We start from the raw sequence: 22,683 nt of genomic DNA, 5'->3' as shown, positions 1-22,683 counted from the left end.
CGCCTGGGGCAGAGGCCAAGGTGCCATCCCCAGCGCCCGGGCCATCTTTGCTCCAATGGAGCCTTGGCTGCGGGAGGGGAAGAGAGAGACAGAGAGGAAGGGGGGGGGTGGAGAAGCAAATGGGCGCTTCTCCTATGTGCCCTGGCCGGGAATCGAACCCGAGTCCCTCGCACGCCAGGCCGACGCTCTAACGCTGAGCCAACCGGCCAGGGCCTACTTTCACTTTTAATACATTTTGGCTTCATGTTCTTAGTGCAGCTCCGTGGTTTCCTGTGGGAGACTGCAAGCTGGCCAAGCCCTCCCAGTTTAAGGCTTAAGCTAAAGTCTAAGCTCTTCCCCACACCTCCATATTGGCTATGAAGCTGAGTATTTCTACTGGGCTCATCCTCCCACCTCACTTGCTTAAGTTGCTAAAGGCTAAATTCTTCCCCACAATCTCTGACTAGTTTAAGTTGGTAAAGGCAATTTACATGCCCTTCTCCACACCTCCGTGTTAGCTGTGTTTACCCTTTGTTTTGTGAAGTTAAGATGTTATGCAGGATGGAGGGTTTTCTGCACTTGCAAGAATTCTTGAGTTGCCTTAGAAATGTGACTTTGTATCAGAGATCTCTTTGATTTGCTAATGTCTTTGCTCTGCCCTATAAATTAAGTGGTTTTGGGGTAGAGACTTGCTCTTGCAAGCTATGGGCTGTACAGAGACCTCCTAATTCCATCCTTTTTCTCTCTGAGTTTATTTCTTCATTGCACACCATTCTCACTCAGGACCTGGACAATTGCTAGCTGCACTGGTCCATGGCAGTTTCCACCTTTCACACCTCCTGCAAGCTTGTATTGGAAAAAACTGGCGGAACTGCAGTTTGCCACATTCAGATTTTAATGACTGACTGCATCTCTGTGGTGTCATTTAACATGTTCCTCTGTTCTATGTATACTGCTCACAAAAATTAGGGGACATTTAAAAATGAATATGAAGTGATAAAAAAGAAGCATTTGTTGTTTTTTTTTTTTATTAAGAACATCAGAAAAGCAAATGACAAGTCAAAGAAAGTTGTTTGATTATGCAAATGAGATGCAAAACCAACTCTTATTTCTTTTTTTTTTTTTTTTTTATTCATTTTAGAGAGGAGAGAAAGAGAGAGAGAGAGGAGAGACAGAAAGAGAGAAGGGAGGGAGGAGCTGGAAGCATCAACTCCCATATGTGCCTTGACCAGGCAAGCCCAGGTTTTGAACCGGCGACCTCAGCATTTCCAGGTCGACGCTTTATCCACTGCGCCACCACAGGTCAGGCCCAACTCTTATTTCATTGCTGAAAATACACTATACAAAAGGCTGAAAGTACTGGAGTATCTGCACGTTCCCCGATCCCCTAATTTTTGTGAGCAGTGTATTTCCTGTATATTGATTGCTAGACCTAGAGGCTTAAGTTTTCTACTGAACTTGTCATTTCTGCAAATACGTATTTATTAACATATAATTAGTGTAGAATAATGTGCTCAGATCTTAGATATTCAGTTAAATAAATTTTGATAATTGAATACACCCACATAAAGGCCAGCCAAAAAAGATACAGAGCATTTTCTTCCAAGAAAGTTCTCTGTGTCCCTTTCTAGTCCATCTTCCTTCCCATGCAACTGCTTTCTGATTTCTGTTACTGTAAATTAGTTTGGTCTGTTCTCAGATTTCATATAAATAAAGTTGAATGGTAGATACATATCCTTATTGTTTTTCTCTGAATGTTCCTTGTTTCATAGCATCTGTTCTTGTTTCATGGATGCAATTGATATCTTCTCTTAAATCTCAAAGGATATTAAAAATAAATTTTTAAAAATGGTCTCTTGCCCTGGCCAGTTGGCTCAGCGGTAGAGCGTCGGCCTGGCATGTGGGACACCTGGGTTCGATTCCCGGCCAGGGCACATAGGAGAAGCGCCCATTTGCTTCTCCACCCCCCCCCCCTTCCTCTGTCTCTCTCTTCCCCTCCCGCAGCCAAGGCTCCATTGGAGCAAAGATGGCCCGGGCGCTGGGGATGGCTCCTTGGCCTCTGCCCCAGGCGCTAGAGTGGCTCTGGTCGCGGCAGAGCGACGCCCCGGAGGGGCAGAGCATCGCCCCCTGGTGGGCAGAGCATCGTCCCCTGGTGGGTGTGCCGGGTGGATCCCGGTCAGGCGCATGCGGGAGTCTGCCTGACTGTCTCTCCCCGTTTCCAGCTTCAGAAAAATACAAAACAACAACAACAACAAAAAAACCCAAAAATGGTCTCTTACTCCCTGCATTGCTTCTGTTTTCTACAAGTTTCTTTCCCCTCCCTCTCTCTCTTTTTGTTGTTATATTGTCTTTCACTTTAGAATGTTTTTTGAAATGACAAATGATCTTTGACTATCTGTTCACAAGTAAGAGTGCACACTAAAAAGCTAACAAGAAGTTGGTCAATGAAATGGTTTCACTGTAGGGTGATTCTGCCAGGCCATTTCAATGGGGACCTCATCTGCGAGGAGACACTGACCTTTTCTGTTAGGCGGTTCGATTTCCCCATAAGAGATTTTCCAGTACCCTACCTGGGAGGTGTCAGCCTGCTTACCCTTATCCTGAAACCCGAGGTGGGGAAAGGGCTGAAGTTCTTCCTGTTCCTATCCAGCTTCTCTTTGTTCAGTCTCTTATGCTGGGGTGGAAGAGGCACACAGAAAGACTACAAACAACATCCAATTGCAGGTCAGATGGTGGTGATTGGTAAATCTACTCAGCAATATTTATTGTGAACTTGCTCTGTGTGTGGCACCCTTAATGAGCAAATTTCAGAGGTGAGTGACTTTAAGGATTAAAATCACTAGTCAAAAAACCAGATAAACATCAGTTGCTCAGTAGAAGGTATAAGGTGAAAATGGAAAACATGCTTTGTCCTGAAAAATGGATTGTGAGATACATGTTGGGAGAAAAATTAGAAATAATCACGAATAATGCTTACTGAGTGCTTATTACATGCTAAATATTTTCTCAAGTGCTTTACATGAATTTCTTGTTTAAACTTCATGATAGTCTTATGAGATAGAAACTATTCTATCTTCCATTTTATAGATTAGAAAACTGAGCCACAGAGAGATTAAATCTTGCCCAAAGTTACCCACCCCAAATTCACACCCAGGTCTGCACTTTGAACCACTGCATTACACTGTCTCTATGGAAGTAGGTGAAGTGGCTTTTTTTACCTCTCCAAGTCCCCTTTAGGATTCACTTTCTTCCCTTAGTATCCCATCCTTCACGTTCCCATTTGCCAAGTACTAAATCCAGTCTTGCTTAATTAAGCTGCTGCCCTTCCCCCTTTCCCAATGTTTCCCATTCTTTTCCTGTATTCTGCTCTTCAGAGGCAGGCTGGGCCTCCACACTACAAAGACTGCTGGGAGGTAGGGGCCAGACCCTAAGTAGTACTCTGGGAACACGTTGCCCCCCACCCCCACCCCTGGAGAAAATGAATGAAGAATTGGCCACCATCTTTACAACATTATATAGCCTTCTGGTGTAGTGGAAAAAGCACGAGACAGCAGGGTAGCCTGAGATTCATTCCAAATAATTTTAGGACTAAATTTACCTCTTGGCTCTAGACAGAAAATGTCACAGTGGAATTCTGAAGGGCACCACCTCCTTGAAGAATGGCAGTATTTCACAGAGGAAAAGAATGGAATTAGAGGCGCACACGAGAGTCTAAGCACCAAATTCCATCGCAGCCTCCAGCTGAAAAAATTAATTGCCTGCCCTTTATGCCATTTGTCTCCTGCCTGTGAACTGCCTCCTCAGAGCAGGGTGGGAGGAGAGAAGGGGCCAAGCAGCATGGGGCGGGGTCCAGCCATGCTGACCTCTCCGGCTCAGTTTAACTCCTGCAGTTACAAAGGGCCCCCGCACATCAGTCTCTGTGCCATCAAACAGTTGCTTTCAGTTCGCATGACCAGAAGTGCCATTGCCAGAGCTGTAGGGATCACCCAAGTGTTAGCAGCAACAGAAATCTTAATGGAGGTTTTCGTGAGTGGTTTTTCTTTTTCTTTTTTTCCCTCTTGCTTCATTTTGTTTTGCTTTTGGCTGTATTGTGCCCTTTGCGGACTCACACAGTCAACACCTGGTCAGGCAAAACAAAGCATAGCCAGCATTGCAGGGCCTCCAGCACCAGACCTCACAGGGTTTAAAAGGAAGCCACTGGAGACTGCCCCTTCCCCCACTGTTCTCCAGGAAGCGGCAAGAAGTCCCTCTACCAGTCATTGCATGTGGATTGCTTAGTTCCATCAGGGCTCCTTGTTACCTACAGGTGTCCAAACTTTGAGGAAGGTGGACATTCTAAGTTGGGATCAGGATCAGAGCCAGCCTGTTGGGACCTGTGCAGACAGACATCCCCTACATTTCTTGTACTGTTGGATGCTGGTTTCCATGGACCCTGTAGCTGTTGTCACTCTCATCCCTGGGCCCACGGGGCTAAGCCGCAGGATCCAGGCTGGGTGAACTCTGCACTCCAAGGAGTCCCACGGTGGTTTTGGTCAGCAGTGGACTGTGACCTCGGATGTGGTGAGAACTAGGAGCCGCCTTTCAGTAGGTCTGAGAAGGCACAATTCATATCTTAATAGTTTTACACATCCATAAAATAGTGTGTGTGTGCATACTTGCACGTACATGCAGGTCCTTCAAGGTCAAGGTCAGGAGGAAACCTCCAGCTTCCACTGAATCTGAATAGTTGGCACCCTTAAATTCAATCATTAGAAGAAATGCCAATGTCATGCCCCTGGCGTGACCAGGCCAGGCTGGATTTGATGACCAGGTGGGGAAAAACACAGAAAGGAAGCCCTCTGCCTTTCCAGGCGGCTGGCAGCGTCAGCCCAGCGAACTGGACAGTGGAGCAAGAAACCGCCCGCGGATGTCTCTCCCCCCCTCCCTACCCCCTCAAGCTCATCACAAACCAGATCCACTCGACAGCACAATCCAAACAGAAGAGGGAATCAGAATGTACATCTTTTGTTTGCCGTGGCAGGAGAACTGTTGAGCAGAGGAAAAAAACAAGCTGAGCTTAGCGCTATCAGCTGTTTCCTGGGGCTCACTCCTTCCTTCCTCTGAGGGGGGCCTGGCCGCTTTGTTCTCATTCCCAGCTGCTCCTCTGCGCCTTTAAGCGGTGGCCTTTACAGACCTCTGAGGAATGCGGCCCGAGACCCCAGGGGACTTAATTCGAGGCTCCGCCCAGGTGCTCGGGCCCAGGCAGCCGCCTCCAGAGTGCTGTCGGCTCACCGCTCACCCAGCCGCTTTGCGCGGGCCCGCCACTTCCTGGCTGGGGAGCAGGAGCCGCACCGGAGGTGGCTTTCTGCTCTTTCTGACACCCCTGGGAGGACACAGTTTCAAAAAGCCCACAGGGAACCCAAAAGAAGGCTCCCTGGAGTCATGCTTTGTGAGCTATAAAGCCTGGTGTCAGTTTGCCGTGGTTCAGATCCCAGCTTTACCCATTAAGAGCTGGTCACCCAGGACCAGTTACTCAACCTCTCTGAGCTGCACAGCTCTTACCTCATAGGACTGTGATAAGGATGAAAGTGATCACACCCAATTCGTGCCTTCCAGAAACCTGACACCTGACAGGCCCTGGTAGGTTAGCTGTGATGCTCATGAAGCCTGGGTTTTGGCTGTCTTTGGCAGGGCAGTTGCACAAGAAGAAAAACCCAGAACCCTTTAAGACTCCGTTGGTTTGAAAGGCGGGCCTGGCATTTCACCAGAGATCAATCAGTACAGTAGTTGTGATTCTTTCACCCGAGTGTGCTCTTTGGTGGTTTCATGTTCTGTGAATCTATCCAGCCGTGGGCTGAGGCATATTTTCCATGGTGCCTCCACGATGCTCAAAATGAAACCACAAGCGAGGTTCCACGTGGCAGTGAGGGAGCAAGACAAGGGCGTGTGCCTAGCCTGCTCCGCCAGGAGGTGAGCTGCGCCTTCGTCCCTGCTCGCCCACCGCCCACCGCAGTCCCAGCCTCTTGCTGGCTCCCCGTGCCTCTCCCCGCCCACCGCCCACCGCAGTCCCAGCCTCCTGCTGGCTCCCCGTGCCTCTCCCCGGGGAACAAAGCACAGCTGCAGAGGTCACCTGAGCGGCTACAGTGCCCATCAGGTGAGGCAGAAACAATGCAACAGTAGAAATTGGAACGGAAGGGCTGGCATTTGACTTCTTGTAGAATAATCAGAATAGTCATTTCTTGATTGCTTACCAAGTGGCTGACCCTCTGCAAGGTATTTATCTGCCTTGTTTCTTAATCTTCTCATTAAGCCTAAGAGGCAGGCGGTATTAACCAGGCTTAGAGAAGAGGACTGTGCATCTGTACAAAGCAGCCACAGTAAGTGGCAGATGCATCGGCACACTCATGCTCCTCCCATCTTATGATCCTGTGGACCATATTTCATCAGCTGCACTTGATCTGAAGGGATGCTCTGAGCTTCCGACACTGTCTATATCAAGTTAGATGACGCAGCATCCTTCTGGTCCCTGGATCGCACCATGTTGCATGGCAGCCCCTTCGTGGTGCACCCTGCAGGCTTCCTAACTCTCTCCTTACCTCCACAACTCACCAGACAATGTGCCAACCCACCCAGTTTTCAGACCCTCTGCTTCACCTCCCTTCTGTTTACAGTCTTCCAGACTGTCCTTCCAAGACTAGTTTTGTCACTTTCAAACTGAAAGCCTTCAGTGGCTCCCTAATACCTTAGTCATCGGGTTCAAATGCCCTTGTCTGATTGCTCCAGCCTCCTAGGGTCTGGCATCTCTAGTGGTACCCTTTGTCACCCTCACACCTGTGACGCCACACTCTAGGTAGCTGCAGAACCACTCTGTTCTGTGACTGAACTCACATTCTCATTTTATGACTTTACCTTGGCCAGGGTTTTCAACTGTGGCACCATGGACATTGTGGGCCAGATTATTCTTTGGGGATGGGCGTTGTGCTGGGCATTATAAGACATTGGCAGCATTCTTGGCCTCTACCCACTAGTTGCCAGTAGCAACTCTCCAGTCATAACCACCCAAACTGTCGCCAGTCATTGCCAAATGTCCCCTGGGGGCCCAAATCACCCTCAGCTGAGGACCACTGACCCGTGCTGCTTCCTTTGCCTCATCCACTCCCCTTTCTTGTACTTGCCTAGCTTCTGTTTGCCTGGTAAGTGTGACTTGGTAGTCATTTCCTCATGGAAGCCCTTCCTTACCCCATGTCCCCATGTCAGGCTGGGCGCCCTCACATGCACCCAACTTGGACAGCCCTGACCACACTGCAATGGCACTGTCCTTTTACTTGTGGGTCTCTTCTCCTTCCTGGCGCTTCATGAAAGCTGGTGTTTGTGTGTCTCGTTCCCTGTTGTACTCGGGAGCCAAGTCTGTACCTGCAACAAAACCTCACCTAATAAATCACTCTGGACACCTCTCTCTCTTCTTTCCCCCATATCCAAGGCATCACTGAGTCCTGTTCATTCTGAAGTTTCCTCTTAATTCACCAACTGCGCTCTGGCTTTACCAACCCTCGCTGTGACCTGCGCTGCCTTCAACTCTCACCTGGGTGACAAGTGACCACCATCCACTTGAATCCCCTCTGATCTATTTTCATTTCTGATGGAGTAATTTTTTTCAAAAGAGAATTCTGAGCATGTTGCCCTCTTGGTTAGATCCTTTAAAAGCTTTCCAGTGCTTGTAAGCAAAAAACCAGTCCTGTACACGGCCTGTAACGCCAGGTTGGTGTCCCTGCCTTCTCTGCAGCTTCATCTGACCACGTGTCCTCTTGCTGCGTGCTTTCCTTTCCCGGCTCCCTTTCACTTTCCTCAATGCAGGTCCATTTCCCTGGCCATTCCCATCGCCTGACATGCTCTGCCCCTCCTGGAGGGCATCCTGGAGTACTCCACCCAGGTCCCTCTTCAGGTCCTTGGCCTCCACTCCCCAGCTGCTGGGACCAGGGCCAGCCAGTGCAGTCAGACAGGGCCTGTGCTCAGAAGCAGCCCCGTGCTGGGGTTAAATACTGTTCGGATGCAGGAAGCGTTTGAAGATGAATTCCCACATGGGGAAGTGGGATGGTGTGGCCATGGCTGCTTTTGTAGCTGGTCCTGTGGCCTCTTGGAGCCATGTTTGGGGTCAGCTACGCACCATCCTGGCTGTCCAACACTTGAACCAGCAGCTTGACCAGCTCTGCCTCGTGCATAGCTGTACGACATCTCTGCACGACTTGAGCTCTGTCATCACCACCTTGACATCTGCACTGACATGGTACTTGCCCTGGGCCCCTTATAGAGCTCCTCTGGGGAACCCACCAGCAGCATTTATCAAAAGTCTGTGAAAAACCTCATTGTTGCCTTCTCCTGTGGCCAGCCCACAGGTGCAGAGCAAGGGGAGGCCCACCAGCAGGATGGTGCTGCTTCCCTGCCTAGCAGACAGTGAAGGTTTTGAAGGTTGTCTTAACAAATTCTGGGCCTGACTCTGGTGGCGCAGTGGATCAAGCATCAACCTGGAAATGCTGAGGTCACCAGTTCAAAACCCTGGGCTTGCCTGGTCAGGGCACATATGGGAGTTGACGCTTCCTGCTCCTCCCTTCTCCTTCTCTCTCCCTTCTCTAAAAATGAATAAAGGCTTAAAAAGAAAATTTTTTTTTGTAAGTTAAATCCAGAGAGACAATGGAGTATGCAAGCAGGTCTTGGAGCCTTGGCTCACACACGTGGAATCCTACCCCGTCACCTTCCTGCCTCCTAGCGATGGGTTCTTGGCTGGGGTCAGTCCACTGTTCCCTCATACCTCATGTACCTCCAAGCTTGAGGGGGTGCAATATTGAATAGCAATAAAAAACAAACAAACCATGACTGGTTGAAAGATTGAACATGAAAGAGAGGAGAAAGCTTTTCTTTGATATCTTAGTAAGGTACCCCCATTTTCATTTCGCCATGAGCAGTGAAATTTATGTAGCCATTCCCGGCTGGGACCACTGACTGCTGACGGCTCCCCGCTGCTCCCCACCCTGGAAATTGTCCTGCGCAGCAGGGAACTGCCTCGCCTGAGTTTCCCCCCATTCTGGCAGCTGGCCAAGCTCATCGGCCAGCTCATGGAGGGATACAAAAGCCTGGATCCCACCTTGATTTGAGACAACTCTGAGAGCAATCTCAGTTCCAGAGGTTGCTGAAGGACTGCCCCAGGGCTTAGTTCAACCTCCTTGTGGGTCAGCTTCGCTCTTTGCCCGGTCCTGCCTTCCTTGCACATGTACTGCATGGGAGTATGCCCTCACAAATCTTCCACGTGTAGATCTGTCTTAGAGTCCATTTCCAGGAAACTCAGCCTAAGACACTGCCACTGCTACTTTGCTGAATGAGTTCCAGTCTACCTTCTGATAACGAGTAATTGGTGTTTCCCTGTGGTTAACTCTGGTTCTCACACATTGTCAAATCCTCCTTGGAGAGCCCCATGTACCATACCACATCTTCGCAGAATTTATCATTGAAATTCTACATCTATTCGAATGATTATTAAGTGTTATCTCTCCTACTAGACCCTAAGCTCCATGCGGGCAGAAAATCATGTCCATTTTTAGCTCACCATTCTAGCCTTCATGCTTCACAGTCCTGGGAAATGCTCAACAAATATATGCTGGATGCTTGCCTGACTGAGTCAATGAATGAATGACTGCCTTTCCAATGCAAGAATGTTAACAAAAATAATTTTGAGACTTGTGAAGATTTTTGAATGCCATTAATAGCAGTATAAATACTTTGAGAATGGACTTGAAATTTTTGTAGTGGTAAAAAGTTATTAGGAACTAATTTAGTTAATGACGGTGGTTATAATTTTGGTGGAGACCAATGTGTGACCTCGAAGTAACCAGAATGCCTCTCCTGTGTGGTTCTTAAACTGCTATTCAGAAGTAACTTTCTTTCTTTTTTTTTTTTTTTTGTATTTTTCTGAAGCTGGAAATGGGGAGGCAGTCAGACAGACTCCGCATGCGCCGGACCGGGATCCACCCAGCATGCCCACCAGGGGGCGATGCTCTGCCCATCCAGGGCATCGCTCTGCCGCGACCAGAGCCACTCTAGCGCCTGGGGCAGAGGCCACAGAGCCATCCCCAGCGCCCGGGCCATCTTTTGCTCCAACGGAGCCTCAGCTGCGGGAGGGGAAGAGAGAGACAGAGAGGAAGGAGAGGGGGAGGAGTGGAGAAGCAGATGGGCGCCTCTCCTGTGTGCCCTGGCCGGGAATTGAACCCAGGACTTCCGCACGCCAGGCCGATGCTCTACCACTGAGCCAACCGGCCAGGGCCAGAAGTAACTTTCAAAAAGAGAAACTTTGGAACAGGGTCAGAATGGTTGTGCTGCATGCAGGTGTTAACTTCTGATGAAACGCATGCAGAGATCTCTTAAAAACCACTTATTCAGTGTGTCTCTATCATTGTGTTCAGTATAATAGAAGCTTTAAAAATAAATATGATCATGCCTAACCTCTGTCACCCATTATCTTTCTGAATGTAAGGAGTTGGTCAGAGGCTTCAAGGCTGGACAAGGCAACCAACTAAGTTCAAACTTTGGGTCATTATTCTAACTTTATTCCCGTTCCTGACAAAATAACAATTTCTAAGGACTCATGTTCCATAGAATCTGAAGGTCACTGTTCTCTACATAGAATGCTGAATCTGAAAAGTCCCAGCATGAACCCCACTTCCCAAGTTTCCTATTATATTTTCCTGGAGCCTCTAAAAAGTGATATGAGTTTGTTTTATTGTGTGCATGTCCATGTCAGCTGAGAACAGGCAGGAGCACTTATTACATTTATTACAAATGAACTTAGTGGCCGAGATCATGTTTAATGACACTGTGTCTCTGTGTGGGAGGCCAGCACTGAGACTGTCATGGGATTCCATGTGTCGGTGACGGTGCTTGTTTTCTGAAGTCATAACTCTGCCAGTGGTTCAGCTAGGCTTGTGATTGGCGTCCACATCAGACCAGGCTGAGGAAGATATGCTGATGCCATCACATGCATTTGTTCTGTCTGAGTTTTCCTGGACAGAGAGCCTTTTATAGCATTAAAAGCCACAGGCTGGGCCCTGGCCGGTTGGCTCAGCGGTAGAGCGTCGGCCTGGCGTGCGGGGGACCCGGGTTCGATTCCTGGCCAGGGCACCTAGGAGAAGCGCCCATTTGCTTCTCCACCCCCACCCCCCTCCTTCCTCTCTGTCTCTCTCTTCCCCTCCCGCAGCCAAGGCTCCATTGGAGCAAGGATGGCCCGGGCGCTGGGGATGGCTCCTTGGCCTCTGCCCCAGGCGCTGAAGTGGCTCTGGTCGCGGCAGAGCGACGCCCCGGAGGGGCAGAGCATCGCCCCCTGGTGGGCAGAGCGTCGCCCCTGGTGGGCGTGCCGGGTGGATCCCGGTCGGGCGCATGCGGGAGTCTGTCTGACTGTCTCTCCCCGTTTCTAGCTTCAGAAAAATACAAAAAAAAAAAGAAAAAAAAAAAAAAAGCCACAGGCTGGTCTGCCCTATGTGAGAACTTAACAAGGTTTGATTCAAAACTGTAAGTGCTCTCAAATCTGACGTACCTGGTACCTATCATATACTAGTGATGTGACTTTGGGTGGGTAACTTAACCTGTAAAATGGAGCTCAATCTGTAAAATGGAGCTAATACTAGTCTCTATCTCATAGAAGCTTTTGTAAAGGATCTTAATCCCATTACCCTTTAATTAAAAGGTCAGAAAGCTTCTGAGCTTTTTAAATCACTGCGGTAATAGCAATGATGAGAGGCCTCCACTGTTTTTGCCTGACATTTATTTCGCATTCTTTTCCCTCCTGACTTTCCTTTGGAGAATACATTCCTCTGCTTTAAGTTTGTGAGAGCAGGTGGGACAGACTTTGTTCCTGGCTCCTGGGAACAGCAGCCATTTTATCCTTGCCTGTAGCATTGATTGTGGTTGGGCATGTGACCTGGGTTATCCATCGAGAGTCTTCCCTGGGAATCATAGAGGAACTGTTAATAGAGAAGTGTGTTCTTTCCACGGGGTCTGCTCCATTGGCAGGACATGTGCGGAGCTGCAAGGGGCCTCTATGCGGGAACACTGGCCTGAGAGTGAGGTCAACACCAAAGAGATTGGAGCTGGGAAACGGAGGGGGAGATTTCCAGGGACATGGCTCAGACACTGGTGTCAGTAGGCCAGGCCTCTGGGCTCCTTAGCTATGTAAACCATGCATTTCATTTTCTTAAGTAACTTTTTGTACCATAAAGACTGAGAGTCCATGCCTGACCTGTGGTGGCGCAGTGAATGAAGCGTCAACCTGGAAATGCTGAGGTCGACGGTTCGAAACCCTGGGCTTGCCTGGTCAAGGCACATATGGGAGTTGATGCTTCCAGCTCCTCCCCCTTCTCTCTCTCTGTCTCTCTCTCTCCCTCTCTCTCTCCTCTCTAAAAATGAATAAATAAAATTAAAAAAAAAAAGACTGAGAGTCCAGTAAATCACAGTAACTTCCATATATTAATCTTTTGAGTCTATAAGTCTTTTCCTCTAAATAATCCAGAGACCATTTTATAGAATAATAAAGATGTCCCAGGCCCTGCCTGAGACAGTGGACACAGTGACCCAGTGCTATACCTGGGACCTTAGCCAGTGCTTTTAAGCGCCCCTGCTTCTCCACGTGTGCCTGCCTCAGCCTTTCCAAGCCCGCAGGGCCACCTGGGGCCCTTCCACCCCCAAGGTGCCTCCTTCAGTCACCACACTCCAGGAGTAGGTCTGGTACCTCCTCCCCTCCTCCTCCAAGGGCAGCCATACTTAAAGAGTACAGACATAGGGCTTGGTGGAACCCAGGTGAGAGGCCAGGAGGCTGAGAGCGTTCAGATCTAAGACAGTTAACAGCCCAGGTTGCTGCCTCAACCTTCATTACCTTATATGTGGATCATTACAGTAACTCTGGGGGTCCCTCTTTCTGCCCAACCGCAGACGCTTTCTCCTTTAATTTATCTTATCTAGTGTCAGAATAATCTTCCTAAAGAATCACTCTGGTCATGCCACTTTCCTATTGAAGAACCTTAAATGGCTCCCTCCTCCCTATAGAACGAGGTCAAAGCTCTTCATTTAGTGTCCTCCATAGCCCGAAAAAATGGGTGCCCCTCCAGGGAGGCCCAACTTCTACCTGGGAAAGAGTTACCCACTTGGCAGAATAACGTCCAGAGTTTCAAATTCCCTTATAGCCTCAAGTTCTATTATAATAAACGGTAGGCCTGCAGAGCCTTTTGAGAAAGGAAACGTCCCCTTAACAAGGTCCAGCACCTTGCTAGTTTCTCCATTAATTTTAAGGTGTCGTTCAAAGAGATCTTTCCTTTGGCTGCCTTCCTTCAGTAATGATTTGTATGAGTTTTCTATTGCTTTGTAACAAATAACCACAGACTTTGTAGCTTAAAACACTCATTTATCAGCTCACAGTTTTGTAGGTCAGAAGTTTGGGTGCAGTATGGTGGGGTTCTCTGGTCAGGATCTCACAAGGCCAAAGTGAGGATGTCTGGCAGGTTGCATTCTCATCTGGAGCTCAGGATCCTCTTCCAAGTTCACATGGTTCCGGCAGAATTCAGTTCTTTGTGGTGGTAGCCCTCAGGTCCCTGTTCTCTTGTTGGCTGTCAGACAGAAGCAGCCCTCAGCTCCTGGCCACATGGTTTTCTCCATCTCCCAAGCCAGCAGTGGTGTGCTGCTGGAAAGCCCTGTCATGCTTTGAATTTCTGACTTCTGCTGTCTCTGACTTCCATTCCCATATTTAAAGGACTCATGTGATTAGGTCAAGCCCACCTGAATAATTTCTCTTTTGAATTACACAAAGTCAACCAATTAGTAACTTTAATCACATCTTTAAAACACATTTTGCCTTATAATATAATCATGGGAGTGGTATCTCATTATAGTCACAGGTCCTGCCCACACTCAAGGGGAAGAAGTGATAAAGGGCAAGGGTTATTTGAGGTCACTTCAGCATTCTGCCTACCACTTCCTTGTAAGTCATTCTCTAGTTTTACTTACTGCCTCAGTGAGTAAATAGCTGAATAAGGTTTCCTAGTCCTTATCAACCCTTCTTTCCCTGGTGGTGGTGATGGGGAGGTGCTGGTGTAAGAGATGCCATCAGCTCACCAACACCTTCTCACTAACCGCCTCTGCAACAGAAGCTGAAAATGAAAAGCTGTTTTTCAGGCTCCTTGCAGCTGGGGGTGAACGTGTGGCCTGGTTCTGGCCAATGGATGACAGTGGAAGTCTGTTGATATTGCTTCATTCTTCCCCTTTCCTCCATCCTGGAATGTGGACTTGATATTTGGAGATGCAAAAGCCATCTTGTGACAAGGAAGAAAGGCTCAGGAGATTTTTATAGAGACCTTGGCCCTGGCCTGCTGAGAATCTGGTATTCTGTTATATGTAGCGGAGAGCAATCCTAACTTATACAAGACTAAATGAGTAGCTGAATCAGAAGAATCTAGCCAGGACTCCAAAGCCACGGCAACTTAATATTTCTGGAAGGACTGCACAGAGTCAACACATTTATCAACCTTTATAATCAGGGTGATTTTTTCCTTTGCACCTTTTCATAATGTTCACAGTCATTCTTTACATAGTATCTTGGTATTAAAACAATGTTAGTGGTCACAAAATCCCTGTAAATATGTCATTTTTCATTTCTTCTGTGACATGTTATGAATATTATGACCTTCAAATTCACTTGGGGGCCCCGTTATATGTGTGGGAGCTGCAGTAAATAGGAAATGGAGGGGCTTTTCTTAGCTATGCAGAGGGGTAAACAGTGAAGGAGGGAGGTAGCAGCTTCTCCTCCTCCTCCTCTTCTTCCCCCTCCTCCTCTTCCTCTTCCTCCTTCCCCCTCCTCCTCCTCCTCCTTCTTCTTCTTCCTCTTTTCCTTCTCCTTCTCCTTCTTCTTTTTATTTTGGCTTCTGATCTTGCTCTCTGACTCTTCCTCCCCCCCCCCCCCCACTCTTCTTGCTAATCCCCTAGGCTTCAGTGGCAGGCCTGGGGACAGGGACATAAAACTTCTTAGATGGGGGCCCTGGCCGGTTGGCTCAGTGGTGGAGCGTCGGCCTGGCGTGCGGGGGACCCGGGTTCGATTCCCGGCCGGGGCACATAGGAAAAGCACCCATTTGCTTCTCCACCCCCCCTTCCTCTCTGTCTCTCTCTTCCCCTCCTGCAGCCAAGGCTCCATTGGAGCAAAGATGGCCCGGGCGCTGGGGATGGCTCCTTGGCCTCTGCCCCAGGCGCTAGAGTGGCTCTGGTAGTGGCAGAGCGACGCCCCAGAGGGGCAGAGCATCGCCCCCTGGTGGGCAGAGTGTCGCCCCTGGTGAGCGTGCCGGGTGGATCCCGGTCGGGCGCATGCGGGAGTCTGTCTGACTGTCTCTCCCCGTTTCCAGCTTCAGAAAAATACAAAAATAAAAAATAAAAAAAAACTTCTTAGATGGGGCAAGTAGTCTAAAACCTGAAGCTTGGTCTCATGGGACAGAAGACTCAGGGAAGACAAAAGGGTCAGAGGTCTCAGCAACAAACTTCCCTACCAAGTGTATTCATTATAGTGGATAATAACCAGGGGGCACAGAAAGTGTCCTGTGGGTTCCCAAAGAGCTGGAGAGCCAGACACAGAAGCCACTAAAGAAACTGTCCTTCCTTAAACATTCTCTTGGCTCATAAACAAAGCTAAAGGAAGACTGAGAAAGAATTTCTGAGAGAGAGAGAGAGAGATGGAGGGATATGAAGCTATATGTTTTCTGAGCCTCCAGCAAAGTAGAAATAGATCACTTTAGCATGATACATACGTTTGGGACACTCAGGAGTAACATTTCTACTCTGCATAATTGACAGAACAAATCCCAAACCCTGAAGTAATGCACATCAGATTTTTCGTGCATAGACAGACATTCCTATTTCCACAGTGAAGCCCAATAAAACACTCTGCCTCCTCCCCACCCATCCTCCTCCCTGAAGGCCCTCATTCCATCCTCCTTCTTCCTTGGATTCTCCTCTATCATGCACCCTGTTCCCTTCCCATAGAACCAGCACTTGCTCTCCTGGTTCTTGCCTCGGCATCTCCATCTGCTCCATTCTTTTCTCTGTACAGCCCCGCCCTCCTCCGTGTTCCTCTCTAGCAACCAGCTTCCCTCCATCCTTAGTCTTACCCTCTACTTCCAGGTCAGTCTAACCTCCACAGACTGAGTGTAGACCTCGAAAATTGCTCTGACCAAGGACACTATGGTCTCCTCATTGCCAAACCCCGCAGACTGTGTACACGCCACACCATTTGGCAGTGCCGACCACCCTCCCTCCTGAAGCCCTCTTCTCCTTCGGCTCCTGCGGCAGAGGCTGCGGCGGTGCCTGCTGCTTCCCAAGCCGTGATGACTCCGGGTCCTCACGTGAAGCCTAGGCCTTCCTCTACAGCAGCGGACCTTCAGGTCTAAATGTCCAGGGAATATCTCCACCTGCCTGTCATGCAGGAGCCTCATATGCAACACAATCACAATGGAACTTGTCTGCTTTCCCACAGTTCTCTCCTCCTCTGATCACTAAAGCTAGAGACCTTCACTGTCCCTCACCCCTCACTGTCCCTCACTGTCCCTCACAGCTCTCTTTCCAATAGCTCCAATTTACTCTCACTTCTTCAGTCCTACTGGCTCCTCAGGCCTCTGTCATCCCTTCCAGGTGCTCCACATGAAGCTCCTAACTTGCTTCTCTGCCTCTCATCTACCTTCCTTTTATTTTTGTTTATTTATTTTTTAAAGAAGGATTTATTTATTTATTTTTAATTTTCCATAGATTGAGAGAGAGGAAAAGAGAAAGAGAGAGAGAGAGAGAGAGGCATCAATTCATTGTTCCACTTATCAATAGTTGTTTCATTTAGCTGTATACTCATTGATTGTTTTTCGTATGTACCCTGCCCAGGGATCGGACTCGCGACCTCGGTGTACCAGGGTGATGCACTCAGCCAGGGCCCAGACTGGACTTTAAACATGCCAATTGGCTCATGTCATTCCCTTCTTAAAACCCTTCCGCAGCTCCTTATTCCCCATAAGAAAGCACTCCAATGCCCTGGCATCATCTGAACCCTACGTACCTTGTCCAAATCCCTCACCTTACAGCCATGTACAATCACCGGCAGTTATCCAAACCCGCCATAATTTTCCTCACTTCCTTGCCTCACTGTTTTCTCTTCCTTGTAAACTGGAAACTGTGCAAAGACAAAGTTTTAAGTGACTATTTAAGAATGTGACTTGGACACTTGTCTTCCTGGGGAATCTCCCACCTTCATGCACAGAATTTAGTGGTAAAGACCGGTCAGAATTCTAGCGATTTTGTATTGTTTACTTAACAGAATTTCTTAATTATTTATAATTCCTTTTTTAGTCAAATAATTCTCTGCACGCAATTTTGAACCACATTGCTCAAAATAAACATCAATTGCCTTTGTTCTCTTCTACATATTTTCATTTCAAATTTCATTTTTATTTAATATAAAACATTCCCCCATTCCACACTCAACAGGCAAGGACATAATTAATTTAATATACTAAGAGTTGGGAATTTCTTCTGTCTTATCCTATTGAAGTGTACCTGCAAATTATCTGGAATTTTAGGGTCCAACCCACTCATTTTCCAGGAAAGGAAATCAAGGCTTTATTAACTAAAGCAGTGGTCCCCAACCTTTTTTGGGCCATGGACCTGTTTAATGTCAGAAAATATTTTCACGGACTGGCCTTTAGGGTGGAACAGATAAATGTATTACGTGACTGAGACAAGCGTCAAGAGTGAGTCTAAGACGGATTTAACAGAGGGAATCTGGTTATTTAAAAAAAATAAAACATCGTTCAGACTTAAATATAAATAAAACGGAAATAATGTAAGTTATTTATTCTTTTTCTGCGGACCGGTACCAAATGGCCCACGGACCGATACCAGTCCGCAGCCCAAGGTCTTGGGGACCACTGGACTAAGGAACATGGCACCAGGGAGGTGGTTATCAGTGGAACAAACCCAGGCCCTGACTACAGATTCAAAGTGGACCACCTCCAACTCACAAAGAAGGCTCCCCTTGGCCTCCAATAAGAGGAGAGCTAAGTAGCCCCCAAATAACCAGTTAAGTTAATCCTCTTAAGGCAAGATGACAACATAAGGGCTTTAGGGAAAAGGAAATTAGAAGAATTAAGTTCAAGGCTCTGTTTGCCCTGAGAATAGAACAGCCCTCTCCCTTCCTCGCTGACTCTGTGCCCCACCCAAAGGGCAGATGGAGAGCCACTCACCCTCTGGGTGACAGGCTTGCCATCCTGGATCTGCACAGCCAGCCCCAGGTCGGACAGCCTGCAGTTGCCAAGGTCATCCAGAAGCACGTTCTCAGGCTTCAGGTCTCGGTAGACGATGCCAAGAGAGTGCAGGTGCAGCACCCCACAGGTCATCTGAGCTGAGTAGAAGACCACCCTGCTCATGGCCAGGCCTCGTGTGCCCACGCTGTAGATGTGGAACTTGAGGTCTCCCCCATTCATGAGGCTCATGACCAGGCAGAGATGAGACTTGCTCTCAAAGGCATAGGCCAGAGAAACAATGAAAGGGCTGCAGATCCTCTCCAAGATTTCCTTTTCCGAGAGGGCCATTTTCTCGCCATTCTTCTTTTTCAGCCGCTTCTTGTCTAGTTTCTTACAGGCGTACATCTTACCAGTGTTTTTCACTTGGACAGCACATACCTTAAAAGAGAGAAAGAAAGGAAGAGGAAAAGGTAGAAGTGGAAAGCACTAGAGAGAGAAGGGGAGAGGATGATATGGAAGGTGGAGGGGGGAAATCAGCCAACGTGAAAAGACAGCAGGTTTTAGAGAAAAGAGAAACTATAATTAAGAAGTGTTCTTCAAGAAAGATCTGGGCCCTGGCCAGTTGGCTCAGTCAGTTACAGCGTTGTTTTAGGTTCAATCCCCGGTCAGGTTAAGGGAAGCAATCAATGAATGCACAACTATAGTTGAACAACAAATGGATGCTTCTCTTTCTCTCTCCCTTCCTCTCTCTGTCTTTCTAAAATGAATCAATAAAAAGTAAACTTTTTTTTGGCCCTGGCCAGTTGGCTCAGTAGAAGAGCGTCGGCCCAGTGTGTGGAAGTCCTGGGTTCGATTCCTGGTCAGGGCACACAGGAGAAGCACCCATCTGCTTCTCCACCTTCCCCCACTCCTTCCTCTTTGTCTCTCTCTTCCCCTCCCGCAGCCAAGGCTCCATTGGAGCAAAGTTGGCCCGGGCACTGAGGATGGCTCTATGGCCTTTGCTTCAGGGGCTAGAATGGCTCTGGTTGCAGCGGCGCAACACCCCAGAGGGGCCGAGCATTGCTCCCTGGTGGGCATGCTGGGTGGATCCTGGTTGGGCGCATGCGGGAGTCTGTCTGTCTGCAACCCCCCCCCCCCCCACTTTGGAAAACTACATACATACACACACACAAAATAATTTTTTTAAAAAGAAACACCTGGGACCACAATGAGGTACCACTTCACCCCCAGTAGGTTGGCCACACTGAAAAAAGGGAAAATAACAAGTGTTGGAGAAGATGTGAAGACTGGAACTATGTGAAACATTTTGGTGGTTTTTCAAAAAGTTAAACATATGACTCAGCAATTCTACTCCTAGACATGCATGAGAGAGAAATGAAAACAGGTATCCAAATAAATACTTGTACATGGATGTTCATAGTGGTACTATTTATAATAGCCAGAGATAGAAAAACAAACAAACAAGTGTTCATCAACAAATGAATAGCTAATTGGAATCCAGTACACCCATACAACAGCATGTTATTTAGCCCTAGAAAGCATGATACATGCTACAACATAAATGAATGTCCAAAAATTATTCTCAGTGAAAGAAGCCAGACACAAAAGGTAACATATTGTATGATTCCATTTATATGAAACATCAGAATAGGCATATCCATAGGGAAGAAGGGGGATGGAGAACCATTAACTGTTAATTGGTACAGGGGTGTTGGGAATCTTTTGGAACTAGATAGAAGCAATGGTTAAACAACATTAACAGGTGCTAAATGCTACTGAATTATATACACTTTAAAATGATTAATGGTTAATTTTATGTTATGTGATTTTACCTCAAAAATATTTTTCTACTTAAGAAAAAGCAGAGTGCCTGACCAGGCAGTGGTGCAGTTAATAAAGCGTCAGCCTGGGAGGCTGAGGATCCAGGTTCGAAACCTGAAGGTCTCTGGCTTGAGCATGGATTCATCGGCTTGAGTGCAGGCTTACCAGTTTGAGGTGGGATCATAGATATGACCCCTATGGTCACTGGCTTGAAGCCCAAGGTCACTGGCTTGAGCAAGGGGTCACTGGATTGGCCAGTCAAGCCATATGTGAGAAAGCAATCAATGAACAACTAAGGTGCCTCAATGAAGAACTGATGTTTCTCATCTCTCTCCCTTCCTGTCTGTTCCTATCTGTCTCTCTCTGGATCTCTCTGTCTCTGTCTCTCACTGGAAAAATAAGAAAAGAGGAGAGCACAGCAGTGGTGAAAATGAGTTCTCAGCTTTACCTGAAGGTGAGGGCTTTCTCAGATATCTGCAGTTTTCCCTCACATTACCTCTATTACTACAGTGAAGAGGGAAAGGGAGTTCTCCCACTCTGTGCTGCTATCCTTCTCCAAAATGTCAGGGCATGTCAGTGTGTTCCTGGTGCGGACCCCAAGATAAAGATTCTTGGCCAATTCCACATTTTGTTTGTCATTCCTAGGCCGCCCTCACTTTATTTCCCATGGTGATGAGAAAAAAGAGGTGAGAGCTGAGAGCGAGCTAGGAATTCTCCACAGGTGGCACTGAAATTAGTTTTAAGGAAGTTTCCTGGGGGGCAGGGAAGGGAGGCACAAACAAACCCCTTTTATAAGGCATCCTTCATCCTCCAGCCTGGCTGTCTGGGCCACTTACCTCCCCAAAGCCGCCTTTCCCCAGTACCCGGAACTCGGTGAAGTACTTGTCTGACACCGGCTGCATCTCGAAGACTTTCCACTGCAGAAACTTGTCGTAGAACGGGCTGGCCAGGAAGTCCCGGAAGGGCTGGGCCTGCAAGAAGGCCAGAGCCTCAGCCTTGGCCAGGGCCACCAGGGCCGCTCGCTCTTCCTCGGTGCTGGCGCCTTGGCTCTCGGAGGCCAGAGCCGGGCTGAGGAAGGGGTGCGGGTGCCCGGGGGCGGGGGCAGCCACGCAGGTGGCCGCCAGCGCCTGCAGCAGGAGGCCCTTGGCCGGGCCGTCCTCAGCCAGCTCCCAGCTCTGCACCTCCTCCAGGAAAGTCGCGGCCTCTCGGTACCGGGGCACCGTGGCCAGGAAGTCCCGGAAGAGGCGGCGGCCGACGGGCTGCTGCTCGCACAGGCTGTCGAAGTCCGGGGCCAGGGCCTGGCGCAGCTGCGCGCAGCTCTGCGGCCCGGGCAGCGCCAGGCTCCGGCGCCGCCGCTGCAGCTCCCGGCTGTCGCCCTCCGAGCTCTTCCGGGCCTGCAGGTAGGCCGTGTTGGCGATCAGGTTGTCCAGGCCCCCCATGTCCACCATGGCTGAGCACAGGAGGAGAAAAGGCAGGGCGGAGGCCTGCCGGGGGGCTCGGTCAGGTCCGGGGTGCCAGCTGGCTGGTTTCGGTTCCGAGGTTCAGTAGCTCCCGGGGGATTTACAGGAAGGCCTCTGGCCTGTGGGTGGGACTGGTGGGGCTGCAGAAAGAGGTTTCTCTTATAAGAAGCTTTGCTGGCTATGTATAGCTGGTCAGAGAAGGCCACATCACAGGTCACCTCCGGTCCCCAGGGGTGGGGGCAGCCTGAAACACCTGCAGGGGCTCCTTGGACATCCCCCGGCCTTGCTCCACACACCCGCTCCCAGAAACACCACTACCGATTTCGGAAGGAAGGAAGTCAGAATGAGGTGCGGTGTTACCTGCTGGGCCAGCAGTGTTTTAAACTGTTTCTCAGTCCATGTTTCCTGGCAGGCTCCAGCTCTGGGAACCCCACGCACGACAGGGCAGGAGGAGGCACTGGGGGAAGCTGCAGAGGTCTTCCTCTCGGTGCCCCGCAGCCTGGGGCAGAACGGGTTACAGGAGAGGAGTCAGAGTCCTGAGACCTGTTCTCAGAGGCCCTCGGGGACTCAACCTGTGACCCTCAGAGTGGCCGGTGGCTCTCCCATAGCCACCACACCCTGAACTCTCTGCAGAGATTGTCCAACTATGGCTTTCCTAGTTCTGAAGAGTCTATGACCTAAGGTCCCGGTTACAAATAGAGAGTCACCTTGACCCCAAACACTTCATGGGCGAAGTGACAGAGAAGCTGGAAAAGCACACCACTTCAATCACATGGTCGAAACTGTTCCCAGGGCGCAGTCTGCTCTGCGAAGGAAACTTGCACTGAGCCCAGAGCGGTGCAGTTTTAGGGTGCCCCGTGACTCCTTGGCCCCGGCTCCCTCACTGGCCAGGCAGCCTCCCTCCCCCGAGATCACTCAGAGCCGCCCCAGACCACGACCTCACAGGAACAGAAATTGGTTTAGACAGAGATCAGGCTAAGAACCTCTGCTCCAAAAATAACACTTGTGTCCTACAGGGAAAGAATACTCAGGCTTTTTCTTCACAAAGGAAGGCTAAGGCAGCTTGAAAACAAAGTCATTCAGTACTATGCCAGAGTGTTTAAGATGGGGGAGGGGAGAGAGAGAGAGAGAAGAAGGAGGTGGGGGAA

At 48.9% G+C, this 22,683-nt stretch overlaps 1 protein-coding gene and 1 pseudogene across 1 annotated transcript in view; both read right to left on the bottom strand.

Moving 5' to 3' along the window:
• Window positions 1-21,656, bottom strand: part of GRK7 (G protein-coupled receptor kinase 7) — a 33,497-nt gene extending 11,841 nt beyond the window's left edge. Inside the window, exons 1-2 of the mRNA XM_066244914.1 lie at window positions 20,912-21,656; window positions 18,255-18,692 (exon numbers count right to left, since the gene is read on the bottom strand). Of these exons, the coding sequence (XP_066101011.1) occupies window positions 18,255-18,692; window positions 20,912-21,523 (1,050 nt within the window). The 5' untranslated portion in view covers window positions 21,524-21,656. The remainder of the gene's footprint in view (window positions 1-18,254; window positions 18,693-20,911) is intronic.
• Window positions 8,115-16,127, bottom strand: LOC136314543 (secretoglobin family 1C member 2-like; annotated as a pseudogene).
• Window positions 21,657-22,683: the final 1,027 nt, after the last annotated feature.

This window comes from Saccopteryx bilineata, chromosome 10 (genome assembly GCF_036850765.1).
Source record: "Saccopteryx bilineata isolate mSacBil1 chromosome 10, mSacBil1_pri_phased_curated, whole genome shotgun sequence".
In the NCBI taxonomy this organism is placed as follows: Eukaryota; Metazoa; Chordata; class Mammalia; order Chiroptera; family Emballonuridae; genus Saccopteryx; species Saccopteryx bilineata.
This window is presented reverse-complemented; position numbering and strand designations above follow the sequence as displayed.